At 36.8% G+C, this 20,238-nt stretch overlaps 1 protein-coding gene across 1 annotated transcript in view; it reads left to right on the top strand.

Moving 5' to 3' along the window:
- CDH7 (cadherin 7) overlaps positions 1-20,238 on the top strand; it is a 126,710-nt gene that overhangs the window by 64,895 nt on the left and 41,577 nt on the right. The window contains exons 4-5 of the mRNA XM_068993594.1: positions 2,475-2,642; positions 5,274-5,461. Of these exons, the coding sequence (XP_068849695.1) occupies positions 2,475-2,642; positions 5,274-5,461 (356 nt within the window). The remainder of the gene's footprint in view (positions 1-2,474; positions 2,643-5,273; positions 5,462-20,238) is intronic.

The raw sequence follows: 20,238 nt of genomic DNA, 5'->3' as shown, positions 1-20,238 counted from the left end.
GTCTACCTTCTCCTTAGAAAAATTTACAGGCAGTTTGGTCCTAAGGTTTAAAGGATTAATAAAGCTTCTGAAAACAACAGCAAAAATATAAAATTTTTTTATATTGGAATAGTGGAATTCCATAGTGGAATCAGACAGGAAAATTCCATAGACTACTTTAAAAGAGAGGAATTTCCCTAGAATATACCTTTGGTTTAGTGTCATAAAATACTACTCTTTGGGCCTATGCTTTTAAAGATGGAAATCAATAAAACATGAAAGACAGACCATGCCATAAACTCAGAACTGCCTAAAGTCCTTAGAGCTACTACCATGCTTTTCAAGATAACCAGGGGTATAGTCAAAGTGGGTATAGTAGTACTTAGTGACTGATATTTTTCTTCGTCATCAGGCTTTTTGCTCACTGACTTCCTGTTATCAAAGTTAGCCATGTTTAACAGACATTCTTTTCTGAAGTTTGTTTTTAATAAATGAATACTTATTTTCATAAAACTAAAAAAAAAAATTACTCTTAAATTATTGAAAGATATTTTCATCTCTTTCCCACTGCTGGAGTAGTTACCAAAGTGTAGGATATTGTGATGAGTAGGGCAGACCAGGTATAGTATAATACAGGCTTGTAACTTATACTTAGGGCTGAAATATACACAGACCATTATTATATGTGTCAATTGAAGAGTCAGCATTCAAATAATTTAAATTGGCAAGTTTAAAAAGCATTTTATAAATTTGGAAGCTATAAAGACATTTTTATGCTGAACATGAACAACATTTTAAAATGGCAGCTTTTAAAAATATTTTATAAATTTGGAGGGTATAAAAACATTTTTGTGCCAAACATGCAGAAAAAAGAATGTTTATTCCAATTTGTTTATAATCATTTTCTTCGTAAAGAACCATCCTCTATCAGACAGCCCAGTTTTGCTCCTGAGAAGTCCATGTTACCACAGTTCCTGTCTCTCAGGTCTGAGTCATTGGGGATTTAAATTCTGACTTAAATTCTGAAAGTTAGCATCTTTTAACAAAATAGATAGATGAACAAAAGAGTTCCAGTTATGTAGGTAAAACATTATCGGAAATGATTAAAGTACAAGAAATGATTAAGTAGGATTCTAGACTCCTTACTGTTTCTAATTAGCAAAGATGACCTGTTTCTAGTTTCAAGATCTGCATAGAGCAATACCGAATAGATGTGTTTTCATTTGTTATGATCTCTATGTGTGTATACTGAGTCTGACTCTTTGCGACCCCATGGACTGTAGCCCACCAGGCTCCTCTGTCCATGGAATTCTTCAGGCAGAAATACTAGAGTGGGTTGCCATGCCCTTCTCCAGGGGATCTTCCAGACCCAAGGATCGAACTTAAATCTCCCTCATTGCGGACAGATTCTTTACCATCTGAGCCACCCAGGAAGCCCAAGTATATTATATTAAGTATATGTATTATTTTATATATGTGTGTGCTTGCTCAGTTGCTAGGTAGTGTCTGGCTCCTTGCGACCCTCTGGACTGTAGCCTGCTTGACTCCACTGTTGGTGGAATTTTCTAGGCAAGAATACTGGAGTGGGTTGCCATTTCCTCCTCCAGGGGATCTTCCTGACCCAAGGTTTGAACCCACGTCTACTGCATTGGCAGGTGGATTCTTTACCAGTGGGCAGCCAGAGCAAAACTAAACTTTACTCATAATTATTCTATTTTCTCATGTGTATATAATAATTGGTTATTAATATAAAACCACTGATTTACTGCAGCAGCAATTGTTGTTCAAGCTTTCTTATCACACAGCATGGAGTTCTGAAGACAGTTTCTTATACCTCTGAAGTCTTCAAGGTTCCCCTTATTAAATACAATTGCTTAGAAAGAAACAGCAAAACACATTGATGTTTTTACTATCTTGATTTTCATGAACACAGTCACTCTCATAGTTAATACTTTTTCTCAGGTTTTTATAATAACAGATACAACCTAAAGTCTATCCAGCATCATAGTTTGCAATGGTGTTTTGTTTGTTAAACATAAATGACACATTCTTTCATGTATAGAATACATAGTTACTTTGCTGGGAGAGTAGTAGCAACAATAGCTGAAAGGGTTTATGGTGATTACACGTCACTGGGAATTAAGATATTGGAGAGGGTGAGAGAGAAAAAGATCCATTGTCATGTATTTTACAGGCAACTGCCCAGTCTTCTAGAGTAGATTTTATTTAAGCTGGTATTTTTTGAGTCATATTTCCGTAAAACTTAGGGATAATGCTCTCTTTACCCTGGTCTTTTATATTGCAGTGTTTTCTGTGTTTTGTAATGTTTATATAGTTGTTATATCTCTTTGGTCTTTAATGTGCTTTAAAGTTATTAAAAGTAAACAAAACAGCAGAAAGCAACCACTTGAGCTAGTTCTACCTAGATCAGTGTTCTTCGCTAGTATAAACGCAGTGATTCATGATGCATTTTACTGGGATTTGAAATTTTTCAGGAGTCATCAAGACCGCCCTTCCAAACATGGATAGAGAGGCTAAAGACCAGTATTTGCTTGTTATTCAGGCAAAGGATATGGTTGGTCAAAACGGAGGGCTCTCTGGAACCACGTCGGTCACCGTGACCCTCACTGATGTCAACGATAACCCACCTCGCTTTCCTCGAAGTAAGCTGTTCCATGGCATGTGGCAAGCATGCTCCCTTTCCTTACCGGATTATAGGAATGTCTTTAAAAAGGAACTTTCCCAAATATGTCTCAAATAATTAATCTCAATTACATTCTCCTCCAATTTTGTTTTATCAGGGATTTGATTTTTAATTCAGTAATATGAAATAATAAAGGTATTAGAAGCAAATAAAAGCAATTATACCTTGTATTCTGTCGTAAATGTAATTTTTTTTCTTTTAGTACACTATGAATACTAGACAGTTATTAAGTTTATTTGTGTATTAGTCTTTTAGTCAAAGACATGCTGCTCTTTACATTCTGTTAACTCTGAGGTTGTTCCCAATTATTAATAGTAACATTCAAATACACTTCATGAATTCTATATACTAAAAGCACTGCTTTATTTCTAAAGATTAAAAAAAGAGTACTGAACTTTCTCATTCCACACTTTTTTTAAGCCAGTTCATGAACCTTGAATGTTCCTTTTGCTACCTACCACATCTGTTTTAATGCAAACACTCAGTGTTTCAAAAGAAACCAGTTCAAAGAACCAGAAAACCACCTTCTCTCTGTTTAGTTTCTTTGAGCAAAGTGGCATTTCTTTTAACCAAGTAAAAGGAAAAAAAAAAAGAAAATTTTTCTTAGGTAGAGGTGTCCTAATTGTAAAAAAAAAAAAAAAAAAAGCATTTCATCTTATTCTCTTAGTTGTCCTTTTTTCCAAGTATACGTGGTATTCTTTAGAACACTCAAGAAAGCAAGAAGAATCGTGTAGACTACAGTATCTTTAAATGCTTTTCTGAGGCTTATGTCAAACGAGGACAGTTTCTCTGGAGATATGATGGTCACCATGTTTTCCTTCAAACACTGCTTCTTTAGATGTTTTAATCTTATTTTACATATTTTTTTAATATTTAGGCTATTGTACAACAGACATTTTGATACCTCTTGGCAAAATAAAGTTATCCTAAGTTTAGCATTTACAAAAAAAAGAATCTAGCCTTAATTGTGTGCTTAACTGCTTACAGTGGGGGAGGAGAGGAAGACGGAAGAATACACAAAACAATGTGATTATATTTGGCTCATACTAGAATTAACTGTTTTTCTTCTTTAGAGAAATAAGAATTGACATAGATTTTTGTGATTTCAGTTGTCATGATTTGATAAGATAGAGCATGAGTTTTCTAGCTTATTAAACACTCTCCTGGAGAAGGCAGTGGCAACCGACTCCAGTACTCTTGCCTGGGAAATCCCATGGATGGAGGAGCCTGGGAGGCTGCAGTCCACGAGGTCACTAAGAGTCGGACACGACTGAGGGACTTCACTTTGACTTCTCACTTTGATGCATTGGAGAAGGAAATGGCAACCCACTCCAGTGTCCTTGCCTGGAGAATCCCAGGGACGGGGGAGCCTGGTGGGCTGCCATCTCTGGGGTCACACAGAGTCGGAGACGACTTATAGTGAAGAAAGCCAAAAATATATCATTAACTTTTTCATTTGGACTGGGATTTTCTTTGTCTACCCTTTAGGTACTATTTTAAGCTTGAAATTTTTGGATTTTCCTAAGGAACTTATAGATATGTGAAAGGGGTCACTCAAAAATGATGTTGTGATTATTTTTTAAAAATCAGTAACAATTAACAAAATGTATAGAATTGCAAACACCGAGGTTCTTACTCTAGCATGTAGCGTAATTCATGGGGTCGCAAAGAGTCGGACACGACTGAGCAACTGAACTGAACTGAACCTTCATTTGGATACAGTTTCCTTTCTGTTTCTCTTAAAGAGGATCCTTTCATTTTTCTTCATAAGAAAGTGCAGATGCATCACAGTTAGCAGCCAAAAGGAAACAGAAAAGGGTGAGGAAGCAGGAAAAAGTAGATGATTAAAGGGAAATGTTGAAGGGGCTTTTCCTGGTTTCCAAAGGTTCTTCATCTGCCTCCCGAGCTGGTTTTCTTTCTTTCTTTCTTTTTTTTTTTTAGTTGAGGGATGGTAAAGAGTTTTTACAAAAGAAAGTTTGAAAAAGTTACTCTTCCTTTTTTGCTTCTCTTTCTTCCTGTTTAAATAACATAGTCTCTGTTCTTGTGCTATTGTGCCCTGAGTTTAATGTACAAGTCATAGTTAATATTGCATTTTATCAATTTCCTTGTCCAGTTTTCTGAAACTTTTTCAGTAAAAGATACTATTGTGGAAATTCCAGCAGTAAGGCATTGAGAATTAGGCTCACTTTTTGCACATTTGAAGTCTAAGCTATACTATTTTAAATTTTAAATATTTATATAAATTAATTGCATATTAATTAGTTATAGTCGACAGTGTTAATTCTGTTTACAATTTAAGTTTTATTTTTATCATTAAAAGTGGTATATTTCTCACCACTAGAAATACTGGTATGGAGTACTTCTTATGCTTTTCCCCAGGCTGTCTTTGACACTGATTATTATGTAATCATTTCCTTGGAACTTTTAAAGCTGTATGAAACTTATCATTTGTCTCATATTGCCTTATCATCTTATTTTATAAAGACATAAAAGCAAATCAAGCAAAGAGGGTTCAAGATAGCCAGATAATTAAATTTTATTGGTTAGTTTGGTATAAGGTTTTATTCATTTCTTGTTCTTAATTTCACAGGGTCGTACCAATATAACGTCCCAGAATCATTGCCAGTGGCTTCTGTTGTGGCCAGAATTAAAGCTGCCGATGCAGATATAGGAGCTAATGCTGAAATGGATTACAAAATTGTGGATGGTGATGGATTAGGGATTTTCAAGATTGCCGTTGACAAAGATACACAGGAAGGAATCATTACCATACAGAAGGTAATATTTTCTTTATTTCTTGTGAGGATGATATCATAGAGAATTACTGAAAAACCACATCTGCTTTGATGGAATAATGTAGTAGGCACATTGAATGGGAGTTTGGAACCATTGTTATTTTATGTTTAGGGGTAGAAAGCTACTCATTTAGTTACAGGTGTTGGCACTGTAGAGAAAAAATTGGGTAACATTTGTAATTAAGGTCTAACAGTTCTATTCTCTGAGTAAACCCACAGCCCTTATCCATAGCTCTGTAACAGTAGGACTTACTGGCCACAGTGCTATTTAAAGTGATCTACTTGAAGAGATGAATATTCTTCATTGTTGACTGATAATGAACCCTAAAATCAGCCAAAGGGGCTTCCCAGGTGGCTCAGTGGTTAAAGAATCTGCCAGATGATGTAGGAGACACAGGAGATGTAGGTTTGATCCCCAATACCCTGGAAGTGGAAATGGCAACTCACTCCAATATTCTTGCCTGGAAAATCCCATGGACAGAGGAGCCTGGCAGACTAGTCTGTGGGGTCACAAGAGTCAGACACGGCTTAGCAACTAAACCACCAGCTGTATTGTCAGCTATTCTTTTTTAATATTTATACTTATTAAATTATTTGAAAAATTTATAAGAGCATGGAAAATTTATGAAACCTGTCATAAAAATAAGTGCAAAGAAGATTTTAAAAAATTATTATAATCCAAAATAAAAACTATTTGCAAATTAACTCCCAACTCTGATTAGATAAGAGGTAAAATGAGCCCCCTCTTTTCTGTATAGACATGATCTTTGACAAATCTTTAAAAAAATAAGTCAAAAAGGAATTGTTCCAGAATACAGTCATATTTTCTAAATGTCTGAAACACTAAAAATTAAAGCATGTATAAAAAGCCTACACTCAAGACTCTGGGATTCTGTGCTAGTGTGACAACCCAGGTGTATAACTGTGTAATTAACATCTCTCAATAATTAACACACGTCAACAAAGAAAGTTATGTTTTAGTTGTTATAGGAAAACATATGTTTGATTTCAGGCCAATAGGCAAAACATTTCTGCAATTATTTCCAGTGGACAGCTGCTGTTTTAGCTCAGCTGGTGACAATCTGTGTAAAAAAGTTTTAATAACTAGGATAGGCCAACTGTTGGTAAATGTTTTATTTGTTGTCTAAAAGGGAAGGAATGCACTGGGATGCAGTCATGTTCAAAGATTTCAAAGACTCATCTGATATCAATCTGCTCATATTCAAGAAGTTTTAAATATATATTGGAATTGTTTTATTGAATACATGCATATATTTCATATGATATGATTCAATATGATATGTTATCATATTGAGATAGCATAAATCATTGAAGAAATAAGCACAAATACATGTATTTGATATGAGATATTTGATTTAGTAGTTGAAAAATTTTATACTCAATTTCTTAATATTATTTCTAGAAGTTTTAGAGAATTAATTAAAAAAAAAAGAAACCTGTAAGAAAACTATACAAGAATGCACTTAATCTTAAAGCATAAAATTCATTAAAAACCTACAAGGTAAAACTTACTGATAACTTACAATGATATAAAAGTAACATGATTGGTTATTACTACTGTTCTACATAGTGGTTAGTATCTGCTAGGATTCATTTTGGGTAGTTTAAAGGCTTCATCTTAACTTGCTTTCTCAACATCTCATGAAGGTATTAAGTACAGTGAACATATGGAATCAGTATAAAATGTGGAACAAAAGAATGTACAGATAATGTTTGATATTTCCAAATTACAGAATCTTGTGCATCATCAAAATGATGTGATATTTTCTTACTATATTACCTTATATGAGAAACGGTTATATAAAATATTACATAAAAAGCAGTATCCACAATTTTACACACTCTTTGTTTCAAATTTTATTTCATTTTTATGGAATACAGGATTGCAGGAAAACATTAAAATGTTAACCATAACTGTTTCTGGATCTTCACTGTTTTTCAATATATAATATGCATTAGTTATTGTTATAATTACAATGTTATTAGGTTCATAAGAATATTAAATAGCCAAATCAAAATATGTTTCATGATAGCACTTTGTGATCTATTTTGAAGCTTGATGAAAATTCCTGTCCAAATGCAGTCATATGTCACAGGGATGTCAGATAGTAGAGTAAAACGTAGTGTATTGTTGGAGTTATCTAAGGTATTAAAGAAGACATTGTCCTCTGTCTAATGAATTAAGACTCAAAAGTATTCCAAATTCTATAAGCATTTAGATTCATGGATTTTTTATTTTTGGTACAGAAGATTTCCTACCCATGCACAGTCAACTAAGGAATGTTTTATACCTAATAAATGCCCAGTGATTGATAAGGATTTATCAATTCATCATATGAGATGTTAGCTAAATGCTTCAATAATTTCTTACGCTAAACATGGAATCAAAATTATGTTATTTTCAGTTTAAATTACTGACAAGTAAAAATGAATTTTATTTACTTCAATGACTTCTAATATATGAATATTGTCTAATTTTTATTAGACAACTTTTATTAGTCTAATTTTTTTTAATGTTTCTCTTCCTTTGTTTTCTGATATAATGTCAGTGATTGTCTTTGGATAATTAAGCACATTCAGTATACAGGATAATCTTGAGAAATAATGATGGTGGAACATTTTATAGTTTTACCATTGTGGCGTAGATAACCAGTAAAATATTTAATAGTTTAATAAAGAGAATCTTGTTCATTTTCAACTCCATAAAGTGTAGAACCAAGTCAATCATCTAGATATCAAGGGTCAAAAAATCATATTTAGGTTAAATGCAGAGCTTCTTAGAAAAAAGTCCTTTGAGAACTCAGGTGTAGAATCCTAACATGATGTTATCTATCATATTGGGTCTAGTAAAACAGTGTATAGAAGCGTTAATGTAGACTAAGAAATGAGCAGTGGTGTATTACTTGAGATGGTTGGTTAAGCTTGCTCTGCTTTACTAATGTGAAAGATTGATCTGATGTTGTTTCATCCTCAAGCAGAAGATGTATTTTCCACATCTTATTGGGGTAAAACCATGATGTTTAGAAAACAAAATAGTCTTCAATAACAGATAACATGAGACTAAACTATATAGTTTTGTGACATTGTAATGACTATTAACTCATTATAAGAGAATTTATGTGTATTAAGACAGGGTATCCAAAGCCTTGTATATGAAAAAAGTAAAATTTAAATAGATCTATAGTGTTTATAATGGAGAAGGCAATGGCGCCCCACTCCAGTATTCTGGCCTGGAAAGTCCCATGGACGGAGGAGCCTCGTGGGCTGCAGTCCATGGGGTCGCAAAGAGTCGGACAAGAGTGAGCGACTTCCCTTTCACTTTCCAGTTTCATGCATTGGAGAAGGATATGGCAACCCACTCCAGTGTTCTTGCCTGGAGAATCCCAGGGATGGGGGCACCTGGGGGATTGCCATCTATGGGGTCGCACAGAGTCGGACACGACTGAAGTGACTTAGCATAGTGTTTATAATGTGCAGGTAATATCTACATAGAAGTAATTGGCAATAATGATCTCTTAGTTTTCTTCATGCTAAAGATCTTTAGCGTTAGCAAATGTTGCTTGATGGGGCTTTGCTTGTGACTCAACCTGCCAATGCAGGAGACACAGGTTTAATCCTTGGGTGAGAAAGATCCCTGGAGAAGGAAATGGAAACCCACTCTACTATTCTTGCCTGGGAAATCCCATGGACAGAGGATCCTGGCAGTCTTCAGTTCAGTTCAGTCTCAGTCATGTCCGACTCTTTGCGACCCCGTGAACTGCAGCACCCCAGACCTCCCTGTCCATCACCAACTCTTGGAGTTTACCCAAACTCATGTCCATCGAGTCGGTGGTGCCATCTAACAGTCTTATCCTTTGTCATCCCCTTCTCCTCTCGCCTTCAATCTTTCCCAGGATTGGGGTCTTTTCAAATGAATCGGCTCTTCGCATCAGGTGGCCAAAGTATTGGAGTTTCAGCTTTAACATCAGTCTTTCCAATGAACATTCAGGACCGATTTCCTTTAGGATGGGCTGGTTGGATCTCCTTGCAGTCCAAGGGACTCTCAAGAGTCTTCACCAACACCACAGGTCAAAAGCATCAATTCTTCAGTGCTCAGCTTTCTTTATAGTCCAACTCTCACATCCATACATGACCACTGGAAAAACCATAGCAGTGACTAGACAGATGTTTGTTGGCAAAGTAATGCCCCTGCTTTTTAATATGCTGTCTAGGTCGGTCATAACTTTTCTTCCAAGGACTAAGTGTCTTTTTATTTCATGGCTGCAGTCACTATCTGCAGTGATTTTGGAACCCCCCAAAATAAAATCTGGGGTTGTAAAAGAGTTGAACAAGACTTAGTGACTAAATAGCAACAGTGTTGCGTCACTCTTTCCTCCTACCCTCTTTCTCCACACAGTTCTGCATAAATAATAGATAATCAGGATAATTACCTGGTATACATCAACTTAATTTTTATTTCCAAAGTTCCCTCCACCCACAAATTCCTTTTTAAAAATTATAATTTTCACTGTCTGCTAATGCATTCTAATGCCTAACCAACCCAACACAGAGTTTTTACCAATACTGAAATAAACAAACGTGAAACATGACTCCTCTAAGAGTTAATTAAAAACAGTTGAAATGGTGTATTTACTTTGCATGGCAAGCTTAGTGATCAGCAAACTTGTTTCACTTGACAAAATTGCTTATGGTATTATATATTAACCTAGTTTTTAGATGAAAATCAATGAAGTCATAATTCTTTTTTCATTCTGAGCAGTCATTTATTCAGAAATGCAATTCACTTTTTATGTGCAGTGACTACACTTAGCACTGTAGCTCAGCATTAGTTTTGCATTAGTCCAGGCCTTCTCCTTTCTCAAAACCTCAAATAAAGCTTATATTCTGACTGCTTACTTGGACATCAGAGGGCTATTTTTGGACCCCCAAGGCAATGGCACCCCACTCCAGTACGCTTGCCTGGAAAATCCCATGGGCAGAGGAGCCTGGTAGGCTGCAGTCCATGGGGTCGCAAAGAGTCGGACGCAACTGAGCGACTTCAGTTTCACTTTTCACTTTCATGCATTGGAGAAGGAAATGGCAACCCACTCCAGTGTTCTTGCCTGGAGAATCCCAGGGACTGGGGAGCCTAGTGGCCTACCGTCTATGGGGTCACACAGAGTTGGACATGACTGAAGCAACTTAGCAGCAGCAGCAGAATTATTTAGACTTGTGTTTGCTACACGCATGTCCCACTACTCCTAGTTTTATGCAGTGGTCTGGAGTAGACACTAAGCCACTTAATTCCTAGAAGCAGCGTCAAGTTTTTTCTGGGTCTTCAAATATTTCTTTCTGCTGTTGAACTCTCCTGTGCTCAGTCACCCCTGCACACTTACTCTTCCTCATCTTTCAAGACTGGAAAATCACTCCCATTCTTCCTTCTTTAAACTAAATAGGTAAATAGAGGTTGTAAAATTGTCTGTACAATTTGTCTTTCTAGTTCAAGAAAGGGTGTATGTGCACACATGCTTTCCACTGTTGGGCACTGGTCTAGTAAAAATGTGATACTGTGTTTGTTTTTTTTTTTTTTTTTCTGTAGATGTTAGCTATGGTCATAATGATTTGGGTAAATAGCCAAGGTCCTGTAGAAGCGCCCAAGCAAGCCCAGGCCCCATCTGCCAGCCAGCTGGTCAGTCCCTGCTAGTCACTCAAAGATTTGAACGTGACCTAAGGAAGATGCTGCACGGTGGATCAGTAGTGTTATTCTGCAGGTTAACAGGGAAAAGTGGACTTTCTTATGGAGGTAACCACCTGTGCAGAGGTTATCATATGAGATAGAGGATATCATATGAGCATGTTAAGCTCAGAGAGCAAAAGTAGGGCAGATTTCCTGGAGTATGGTGTGGAAGGGGGTGTTGGTACCAGATGAAGCGTAGTGTATGTGAAAGGGCATCTTTATGCCTCCTTTGCAAGAACCCTGTTACATATGTACAATGGTTTGCAAACAAGAATGGCTTACAAATAATAAATAATAAAAGGTATTTTACTTTTAGCTATTATAAAATATACTATGGAATTGAAAGTTATATGTTCTAATTTCTCTGAACCCTTATCACTGGAACAGTTATTCTAATTCATTGAGCATCTCTCTTCTTTTCAAAACACTGAATTGTAATGGTATTTATTTAAACATTTATTAAAAATGTTACCACTTTTCCTGGCCTGTCAAGTAGCACACTTTTTTTATTTTTTAATTTTCATTAAATTTAAATCCTTGAAGGTTTTCTAGTCTTTTGCCCTTTCTTGATCCATAATAGATCTGGTGTATATGTTTATTTGTTTCTATTCTCTTTGGCATTCCCCTGAGGTTGGTTATCATTGCTTCACTCTGAAACTATTTTTTATTGTTTCTGGGCTCACAATCTGAATTCTAGCTTCTTAATGTTTAACTCTGACCTTTTTAGTTAAATTATTCTTTAGAAATTGCTATTCAAAACTCAACACCATTTTATTTTTATTATTCTAGTTAGTTTGTAAAGAAGCTACTTTACTATAAAGTATTTTATACCTTATATAGTATAAAATAGTATATACTTTATATAGTATAAATACTTTATATAGTATAAAATAGTACTTTACTACTAAGACAGGGGTAGAACAGATTGAAAGGAAGTGGTAAAATAATCGTTTATAAAGTTTTAGATTTAGAAAATTCTAAAAGAATGCATTGAAAAAGTATTAGAACTCAGGAGAGCTTTTACTAATGAGAACTACAAAAGTAAATTTCAAATCAGTAGCTTCATTATAGTGCATGAGAACAGGTGTATGAACTCTTGTCTTCAATCCAACCACATGGGTTTAACCCTCCAGGGGCTGCATGTGGAATATCCATCCTGCTTGTCTGTATCCCTAAACTTTCTGTGTTATTTTTTATTATTTTATAAAATTTTATAAACTGTGTGCAGTGTGAGCTCACAAAGGCAGTCTTTACTCCCAAATCCAAGTGATTTTCCATTGTGAAAGTGTCCTACTCTTTGCAACCCCATGGACTGTACAGTCCATGGAATTCTCCGGGCCAGAATATTGGAGTGGGTAGACTTTCCCTTCTCTAGGGGATCTTTCCAACCCAGGGATTGAACCCAGGCCTCCCACATTGTGGGCTGATTCTTTTCCATCATGAAACCAACACTATTTTGGTTCTCAATTTCAGAAGCATATTATATATATATTTTTTTTTTTTTTTCTCTTTCTTTTTAAACTAAAGTCTCTCTCTCTTTGGAGTGGTTTTCTCAGAATGAAGAAAGTCTCTTCTTAAGATATGATGATTCTCTCTGTCAAGAAATAGCAATTGTTCATGGCCCTCAAGGACAAGATTTTGACTTTCAGCTCTGCTTACCAAGATTTCAGTAAAATGGGGGTGTATATTCTGTTCCAGGTAAAACATTTCCAGAGACCCCTCAGAGTGATCAGAGTCTGAGAAAACGTCTGAGTCCCATAAATTCACTATTCTTTTCATGACCAGATAATAGTAGAATCATTTGTGAAATTTATAATGGATTTCTGAATCTGAGTCACAAGAGCATTCTGACTAAAACCAAGAAATTCTGCAAGAAGACAAAGCTTTCTTCCATTGTTCTCAGAATATGTTAAGATTTTTAGAGATAAATAAGAGAATGCTGCAGGCAGTCCATAAAAAATGAATCATTTGTTGAAAAGTTTTCCAGTCTCTCCTAACTTTAGGAAAAACATTTACAACCAGGGACTGCTAGGATGTTAATGAGCACTTTGTTCAAGATGTATTTGTTCTGATTATTGTGTGTCTTAAAATACTACCTCACATTTGGATAATAGTGTTCTTATGTCCATTTAGATAGAGTCATTTCTATTGGAATTAGGTTATTTTCTACCTGTGAACCATGCTCGATAATCATCTGAACCTGTTTTCTTTCTACTCTATAGTATAATAAAACTTTAGTCCATTGCTTTTTCATAAACAATGCACCATCATAGTTACAATGAGATTCATTCTAGTTTGAGAAAGTTATTATCCTATTTTGAAATATCTGTGTATAGTGTACTTTGCACGTGGGTAAATTTTGGAGCAGGGAGAAAGAAAAACAGTCTTTTTCTAAAGCATACGCTAGTTAGAAAAAGAAAAATAAGTACAGAATTATGAAAGACTACCTTCAGTTATATGGGATTCCCTGGTGGCTCAGTCGGTAAAGAACCTGCAAGAGACCTGGTTTTGATCCTGAAATTGGGAAGACCCTCTGGAGAAGGAAGTGGCAACCCACTCCAGCATTCTTTCCTGGGAAATCCCATGGACAGAGGAGCCTGGCGGGGCTACGATCTATGGGTCACGAGAGGCAGATGTGAGTAGACCATCACCACCAGCACCTTCCGTTATACTATTATTGCTCTAATGTCTGATACAGAAAATGTTTATTAGTGTGATCAAACATGCAGAAACCGCAAGGCTAAAGATTTATATAGGTATCACCAGATAATTATTTCTTTTTTAGAATTCAGTGATCCTTTCTGTACATTTAGACATGACTATATATTTTCAGTATATTTTAGATAATAATAGAACCATAGTGTTAAATAGTTAAAGCAAAGTAGAGTCTACTTCTGTGGCCATTTATGAATGATTTGATGATAACCTTTATAACCAGTTACCCAGAACTTCAACATCCACAAAGCGTGAACTTAAGTGTTATCCCATGTTGAGTGAAAACCATCTTTCTTTCCACCTACAATTCTTTCTGTTTACATTTCTCCATTATAATTTACAATGTAGGAACTTTAGTCTTTCATTTTTCCTTTGAGTATGGCAATCTTACCTCTAATATACTTCAGTTTTCAGTGTAAAATCTCAGCTGGGATTACATATGGGTTTTGCTTCTATAAAATAGATTGCTACATAGAGTTACAGTACAGTAAAAAAATGAGCATACAAGCCTAGGGATGGCTTGTATGGAGGCACATATCATACTGTCAAATAACATATTTAAGGTTCCTCAGGCCCATTCTACTGTTCTGTCTTCATAATCTCCTCATATTCATACCCCCCAAAACGCTGAATGAAGTCAAAATCATCAAATAACAGAGCATTACTGGGGAGACCATGGCTGGCCTCCATTCCCTGAGGGGGAGGAAGGGTTAGAATATGCTCTGTCCTGTTGCCTCACTCAGCTGCACAGATTTCTGAGCTCTGGGTTTGCTGTCTTGTTATTGAAACGTGTCCTTGTCCGCTGCTTGCAGTAATGAGGGGCTAATGCTCAGCGTCAAGTGTGTATTTCAGTATTTCATAAATGCTGCTGATGTGTGGTGGAGAAAAATGAAACCAGCAACATTTCCAATTTATTTTTCTTCTTTTCATTACGTTTTTTTTTTTCTTTGAAAGATGTTATTTAATTAAGCCTGCTGCTGTGGATGCACGTTTCTCAAAATGCAGCAAAGATCTTCGTGCCCTTTGACTGTGAAAAAACATACATTTCAGGTTTTAGTTTTGAAGGCTGGATGTGATAAGATTAATACAGTAACTAATTTAGTGAATGTCTGATTTTCAGATTAATATTTTCCAATTTGTTCAACCCATTGTTGCCATGTATCAGAAGTCAATCCTAACATCATTTTAATCTTTATGAACATGGCTGTATGCATAGAGACTGTTACCTGCTTATTAAGGTATAAATATACTTGTTTTTGAATAGTCAAGATTAGAGATGAAGTTAAGGTCTTAAAAAATAAGAAATCAACTGTCTTTGAAGAAAGTTGATAGTAATGTGAATGTCAGCACATGATAGACTAAGGGACTAAGACTCTTCCTTAGGAGAATTTTCTGTTTTCTTTGATTTTGGCAGTTATCCGAGTAATCTTTTCAGAATACGTGTATGTCAAAGACATTTTCCAGTGAGACTTTTATGTTTTGTTTTTCTTTTTTTGCTTAGGACAAGTCACAGATAAAGTACAATTTTCCTTCTTTTCCCCTGGTTGTTGTTCCCTAGATTAGTTTCAATGGGTAGGATTCCAAGAAAAAAATATTTAAGAAATAGATAAGAGAGGACTTAGTGATTATGTAAGGAAAGTTGGAGAGAGAATTTAAGGATAAAATGAATGATTCTAGTGTGGGCAACTAGATGAAAAATGTGCTGCACCTTCAGAATGGGAGTGTAGAGGTGATTGAAATGTAATATTACATTTGCGTTACCTGTGACATCTAGGTAACTGTTTCTAGAATGTCATGAATAAGGGTTTTATCTCATAGGAGAAGTGTAGAGTACAGAGTTAGGTTTGGGAGCCATAGCATATCCATGGCAATTAAAATGAAGGTGACAGTTGGGAATATCATAAAGAATGCATATAAAATGAGGAAAATAATTTTTTAGTTATTACTTCGTGAAACTGACAGACTTCAGTTAGCAGGGCAGAGAAAGATTCAGAAAAAGTACTTTTTGTAGTCTTCTGGGATTAAGGTATTTTAAGAGAATTTAAAAATAACTGATCAAGAAAGGAAATAAAAACTCATATTTAGATCAATAAAAGGATTTGCATATATTATCAATAGAGGGAGGTGATTGTTGGATTCTGGAGTCTGTGTTATAGAGTAAAGACAGGGCATAATCTGTATGGCAATGATTAGAATAGAATCATATATGGATGTGAGAGTTGGACTGTTAAGAAAGCTGAGCACTGAGGAATTGATGCTTTTGGACTCTGGTGTTGGAGAAGACTCTTGAGAGTCCCTTGGACAGCAAGGAGATGCAACCAGTTCATCCTAAAGGAAATCAGTCCTGAATATTCGCTGGAAGGACTGATGTTGAAGCTGAAACTCCAATACTTTGGCCACATGATGTGAAGAACTGAGTCATTTGAAAATCCCTGATGCTGGGAAAGATTGAGGGTGAGAGGAGAAGGGGACGGCAGAGGATGAGATGGTTGGATGGCATCACTGACTGGATGGTCATGAGTTTGAGTAAGCTCTGGAAGTTGGTGATGGACAGGGAGGCATGGCGTGCTGCAGTCCATGATGTCGCAAAGAGTCAGACACAACTGAGCAGCTGAACTCAACTAAAGAATAGAGGGCCTTGAGTTCATGGAAATTTCCATGTATAGATCTGACCTCTGTGCCATTAGTTTCTTTGGTTAAGTCTATTTTTGTTCATTTTCCCTTTATGTTTGGCCATCAGATGTCAAAAAGTGAAATCACCCACTCTGATTCTCTTCTTTTTTGTGGTTGTATCAGCTGCTACCCAACAAATTACCCCAAAGCTAGTGCTTTAAAACAGTGTTTTTTAGGTTGTGATTTTATGGGTCAGGATTTGGTGGGGTTCAGCAGGGTGGGTTTTTGGTGGTCTTACATGGGCTCCTCTGTAGAGGTGGCTGTCTATATGCTGGGATGATAAGAAGGGATGGAAGCATGCCTCCTATCAGCCAGTAGCTAATCTGGGTTTGTTCCATGAACGGCAGGAATAAAAGCTGCAAGTTCTCCCCAGGCTGATTTCCATAATTGACCCTACATTACTTCCACTACATTATACTGACTGAAGCAGGGCTGGGTGGCTCAGATTCAAGGAGTGAGGAGGTGAAGCACATGAAAAGAGAGACGCTATAAAATATTGTAGGGACCTCTCGTGGTTTACTGGTTAACACTTCACCCTTCCAATTCAGGGGGTAAAGGTTCAGTCTTGGTCAGGGAACTAAGATCTCACATGCCATGGACTACAGAAAAAAAAACAACAACAACTGTAGATCCTGTGAAAGAAGAAGAAAGATCTTGGGTCCCAGTTCTTCTCCAGAGAAACTAAAAAACCTTCAGGTTACATTTACATGAAATGGCAAAAGTAAGGGTGACTCTCAGGTCAGCTGACTGCCACTGTAATCTCCTCTCCACTGTCAGCATGACTCACAGAGTAATTGTGTGGATCAAGATAGTTTAATAGTTGCCGTTACTTTCATAAAGTTCCCCTGAGAAACATAAACTGTGTTTGGGTCATAATCTGGGTTTAGCTTCCCTGAAAGTGATGGCGATCCTTTACCGAAGTTTGTGGTCCAGTCAGTAGTGCATGCTGGGAAATATGGACATCAGCAAGTAGAGAATCAATCTGAGCTGTACTGTGAATCAGGTTTTTGATGTTGGGCAGAAATACAGTCATTTTTTCAAGGCTTGTTTTCTAACTTTATAAAATTCAAACAGCCTACCTAAATTCACTCTTAGAACTATACCCTGCACAGGCTAAGAACTGTATAAATATGCATTGTTCTTGGGGAATACATTCAGCAATTTGTGGTACTACCTCTTTTTAGACAGTGCAATTAGCAATTTGAAATGTAAACACATTTAGTTGATAGTCAAAGTTTTTTTTAAAAAGTTTTACAAAATAGAGATGTGTTAGGTATACTTGCTTGAGTTGCTGTTTAAAAAATGTTCAGTGATCTTTAAATCTAGGTTAAAATGTTAATGTAAGTACTCATGGAGGTCAGAGGGCACTTGTGAAGCTAGATAATAAAAATAATAATTCTTGATATATGTATACTTATTTTATTCCTAATATCTTGACACAATTTAATATCTTAGGCTTAAACATTTCTGCATCTATTCATAATAGCATTCTCAGGGTCCCAGTTTACCTGTAAGCACTAGATATTTTTTAGGTAGTGTAAATAATCTTACAAAATATGACTGTATCAATCACAAGAGAATTAGCTGTTAACATATGGAGTTTTTTGAAAGTTAAAATAATGACCCTCATAAAAATATAAAATGGACATAGACCTACCCGTTAATTTTTTACTGCTTATTCTGTATTTACTTTTACAAATTTTGCTATCAGGGGCTTCCTCAATGGCTCAGCAGGTGAAGAGTCTGCCTGCAATGCAGGAGATGCAGAAGATGCAAGGGAAAGGCTACCTACACCAGTTCAGTTCAGTCGCTCAGTGTTTGCAACCCCATGGACTGCAGCATGCCAGGCCTCCCTGTCTATCACCAACTCCTGGAGTTCACTCAGACTCATATCCATCGAGTTGATGACGCCAACCAACCATCTCATCCTCTGTCATCCCCTTTTCCTCCCACCTTCAATCTTTCCCAGCATCAGGGTCTTTTCAAATGAGTCAGTTATTTGCATCAGGTAGCCAAAGCATTGGAGTTTCAGTTTCAGTATCAGTCCTTCCAAAGGATATTCAGGACTGATTTCCTTTGGGATGAACTGGTTGGATCCCCTTGCAGTCCAAGGGACTCTCAAGAGTCTTCTCCAACACTATAGTTCAAAAGCATCAATTCTTTGGCACTCAGGTTTCTTAGTACTACTCCAGTATTCTTGCCTAAAAAAATTCCCATGGACAGAGGAGCTGGCGGGCTGTAGCACAAAAGGTGGCAAAGAGTTGGACATGACTGAGTGACTAAGCACATTTTGCTACATTTCAAATAATTTGTTCTTAATTTTTTTTTTTTTTCCTTCATTCAGCAGGCAGTGAATCTCTCTTACCTGTCTCAGACAACTGTTACCTGCTGGACAGATGTAAGATTTTACACATTTGGCTTCTATCATAGATCTCAAAATCTAGCACAGTGAGACAGGAAAGGGTCAATACTTTGTAGAGGACACCCACAGAGCTGGAGAAATTTGCAGAGCTCTTCTTTTTCTCCCCCTTAACCCCTGAACATCTATGAAGGCATCAACAGTGACATAGTAAAGAATGTGTCTGCCAGCACAGGAGACACAGCAGATGTGTGTTTCATCCCTGGGTCGGGAAGATCCCCTGGAGCAGGAAGAGGCAACCCACTCAAGTATTCTTGCCTGGAAAATCCCATGGACAGAGGAACCTGGCAAGCTAGTCCATGAGGTCGCGAAGAGTCAGACACGACTTGGCGACTGAACAATATCTATATATATTGTTGTTATTGTTGTTCAGTCGCCAAGTCGTGTCTGACTCTCTGCAACCCAATGAACTGCATTGCACCAGGCTTCTTTGTCCTTCACTATCTCCCAGAGTTTGCTCAGACTCATGTACCTTGAGTCAGCAGTGCCATCCAACCATCTCATCCTCCGTCGTTCCCTTCTCCTGTCACCCTCAATCATTCCCAGCATCAGGATCTTTGCCGGTGAGTTGACTGTATCAGGTGGCCAAAGTATTGGAGCTTCAGCCTCAGCATTTGTCCTTCCAATTACTATTCAGGGTTTATTTCCTTTAAGATTGACTCATTTGATCCCCTCACTGTCCAAGGAATGCTCAAGAGTCTTCTCCAGCACCACAGTTCAAAAGTGTCAGTTCTTCGGCTCTCAGCCTTCTTTATGGTTCAACTCTCACATCCGTACATGATTCCTGGAAAAAGCATAGCTTTGACTAGACAGACCTTTGTCGGCAAAGTGATGTCTCTGCTTTTTAATACACTGTCTAGGTTCATCATAGCTTTTCTTCCAAGGAGCAGGCGTCCTTTAATTTTGTGGCTGCAGTCACAGTCTACATTGATTGTGGAGCCCAAGAAAGTGAAATCTGACCCTGTTTCCACATTTTCCTCATCTGTTTGCCATGGAGTGATAGGGCTGGGTCCCATGATCTTCATTTTTCTGAATGTTGAGTTTTAAGCCAGCTTTTTCACTCTCCCTGTTCACCTTCATCACGAGTCTCTTTAGTTCCTCTTTACTTTCTGCCATTAAAGTCGTGTCATCTGCGTATCTGAGGCTGTTGATATTTCTCCAAGCAATCTTGATTCCAACATGTGCTTCATCCAGCCCGGTATTTCACATGATGTAC

Source organism: Capricornis sumatraensis, chromosome 21, assembly GCF_032405125.1.
Source record: "Capricornis sumatraensis isolate serow.1 chromosome 21, serow.2, whole genome shotgun sequence".
Taxonomy (NCBI): domain Eukaryota; kingdom Metazoa; phylum Chordata; class Mammalia; order Artiodactyla; family Bovidae; genus Capricornis; species Capricornis sumatraensis.
The sequence above is the reverse complement of the archived record's forward strand: the minus strand, read 5'-3'. Positions and strand labels throughout refer to the sequence as shown.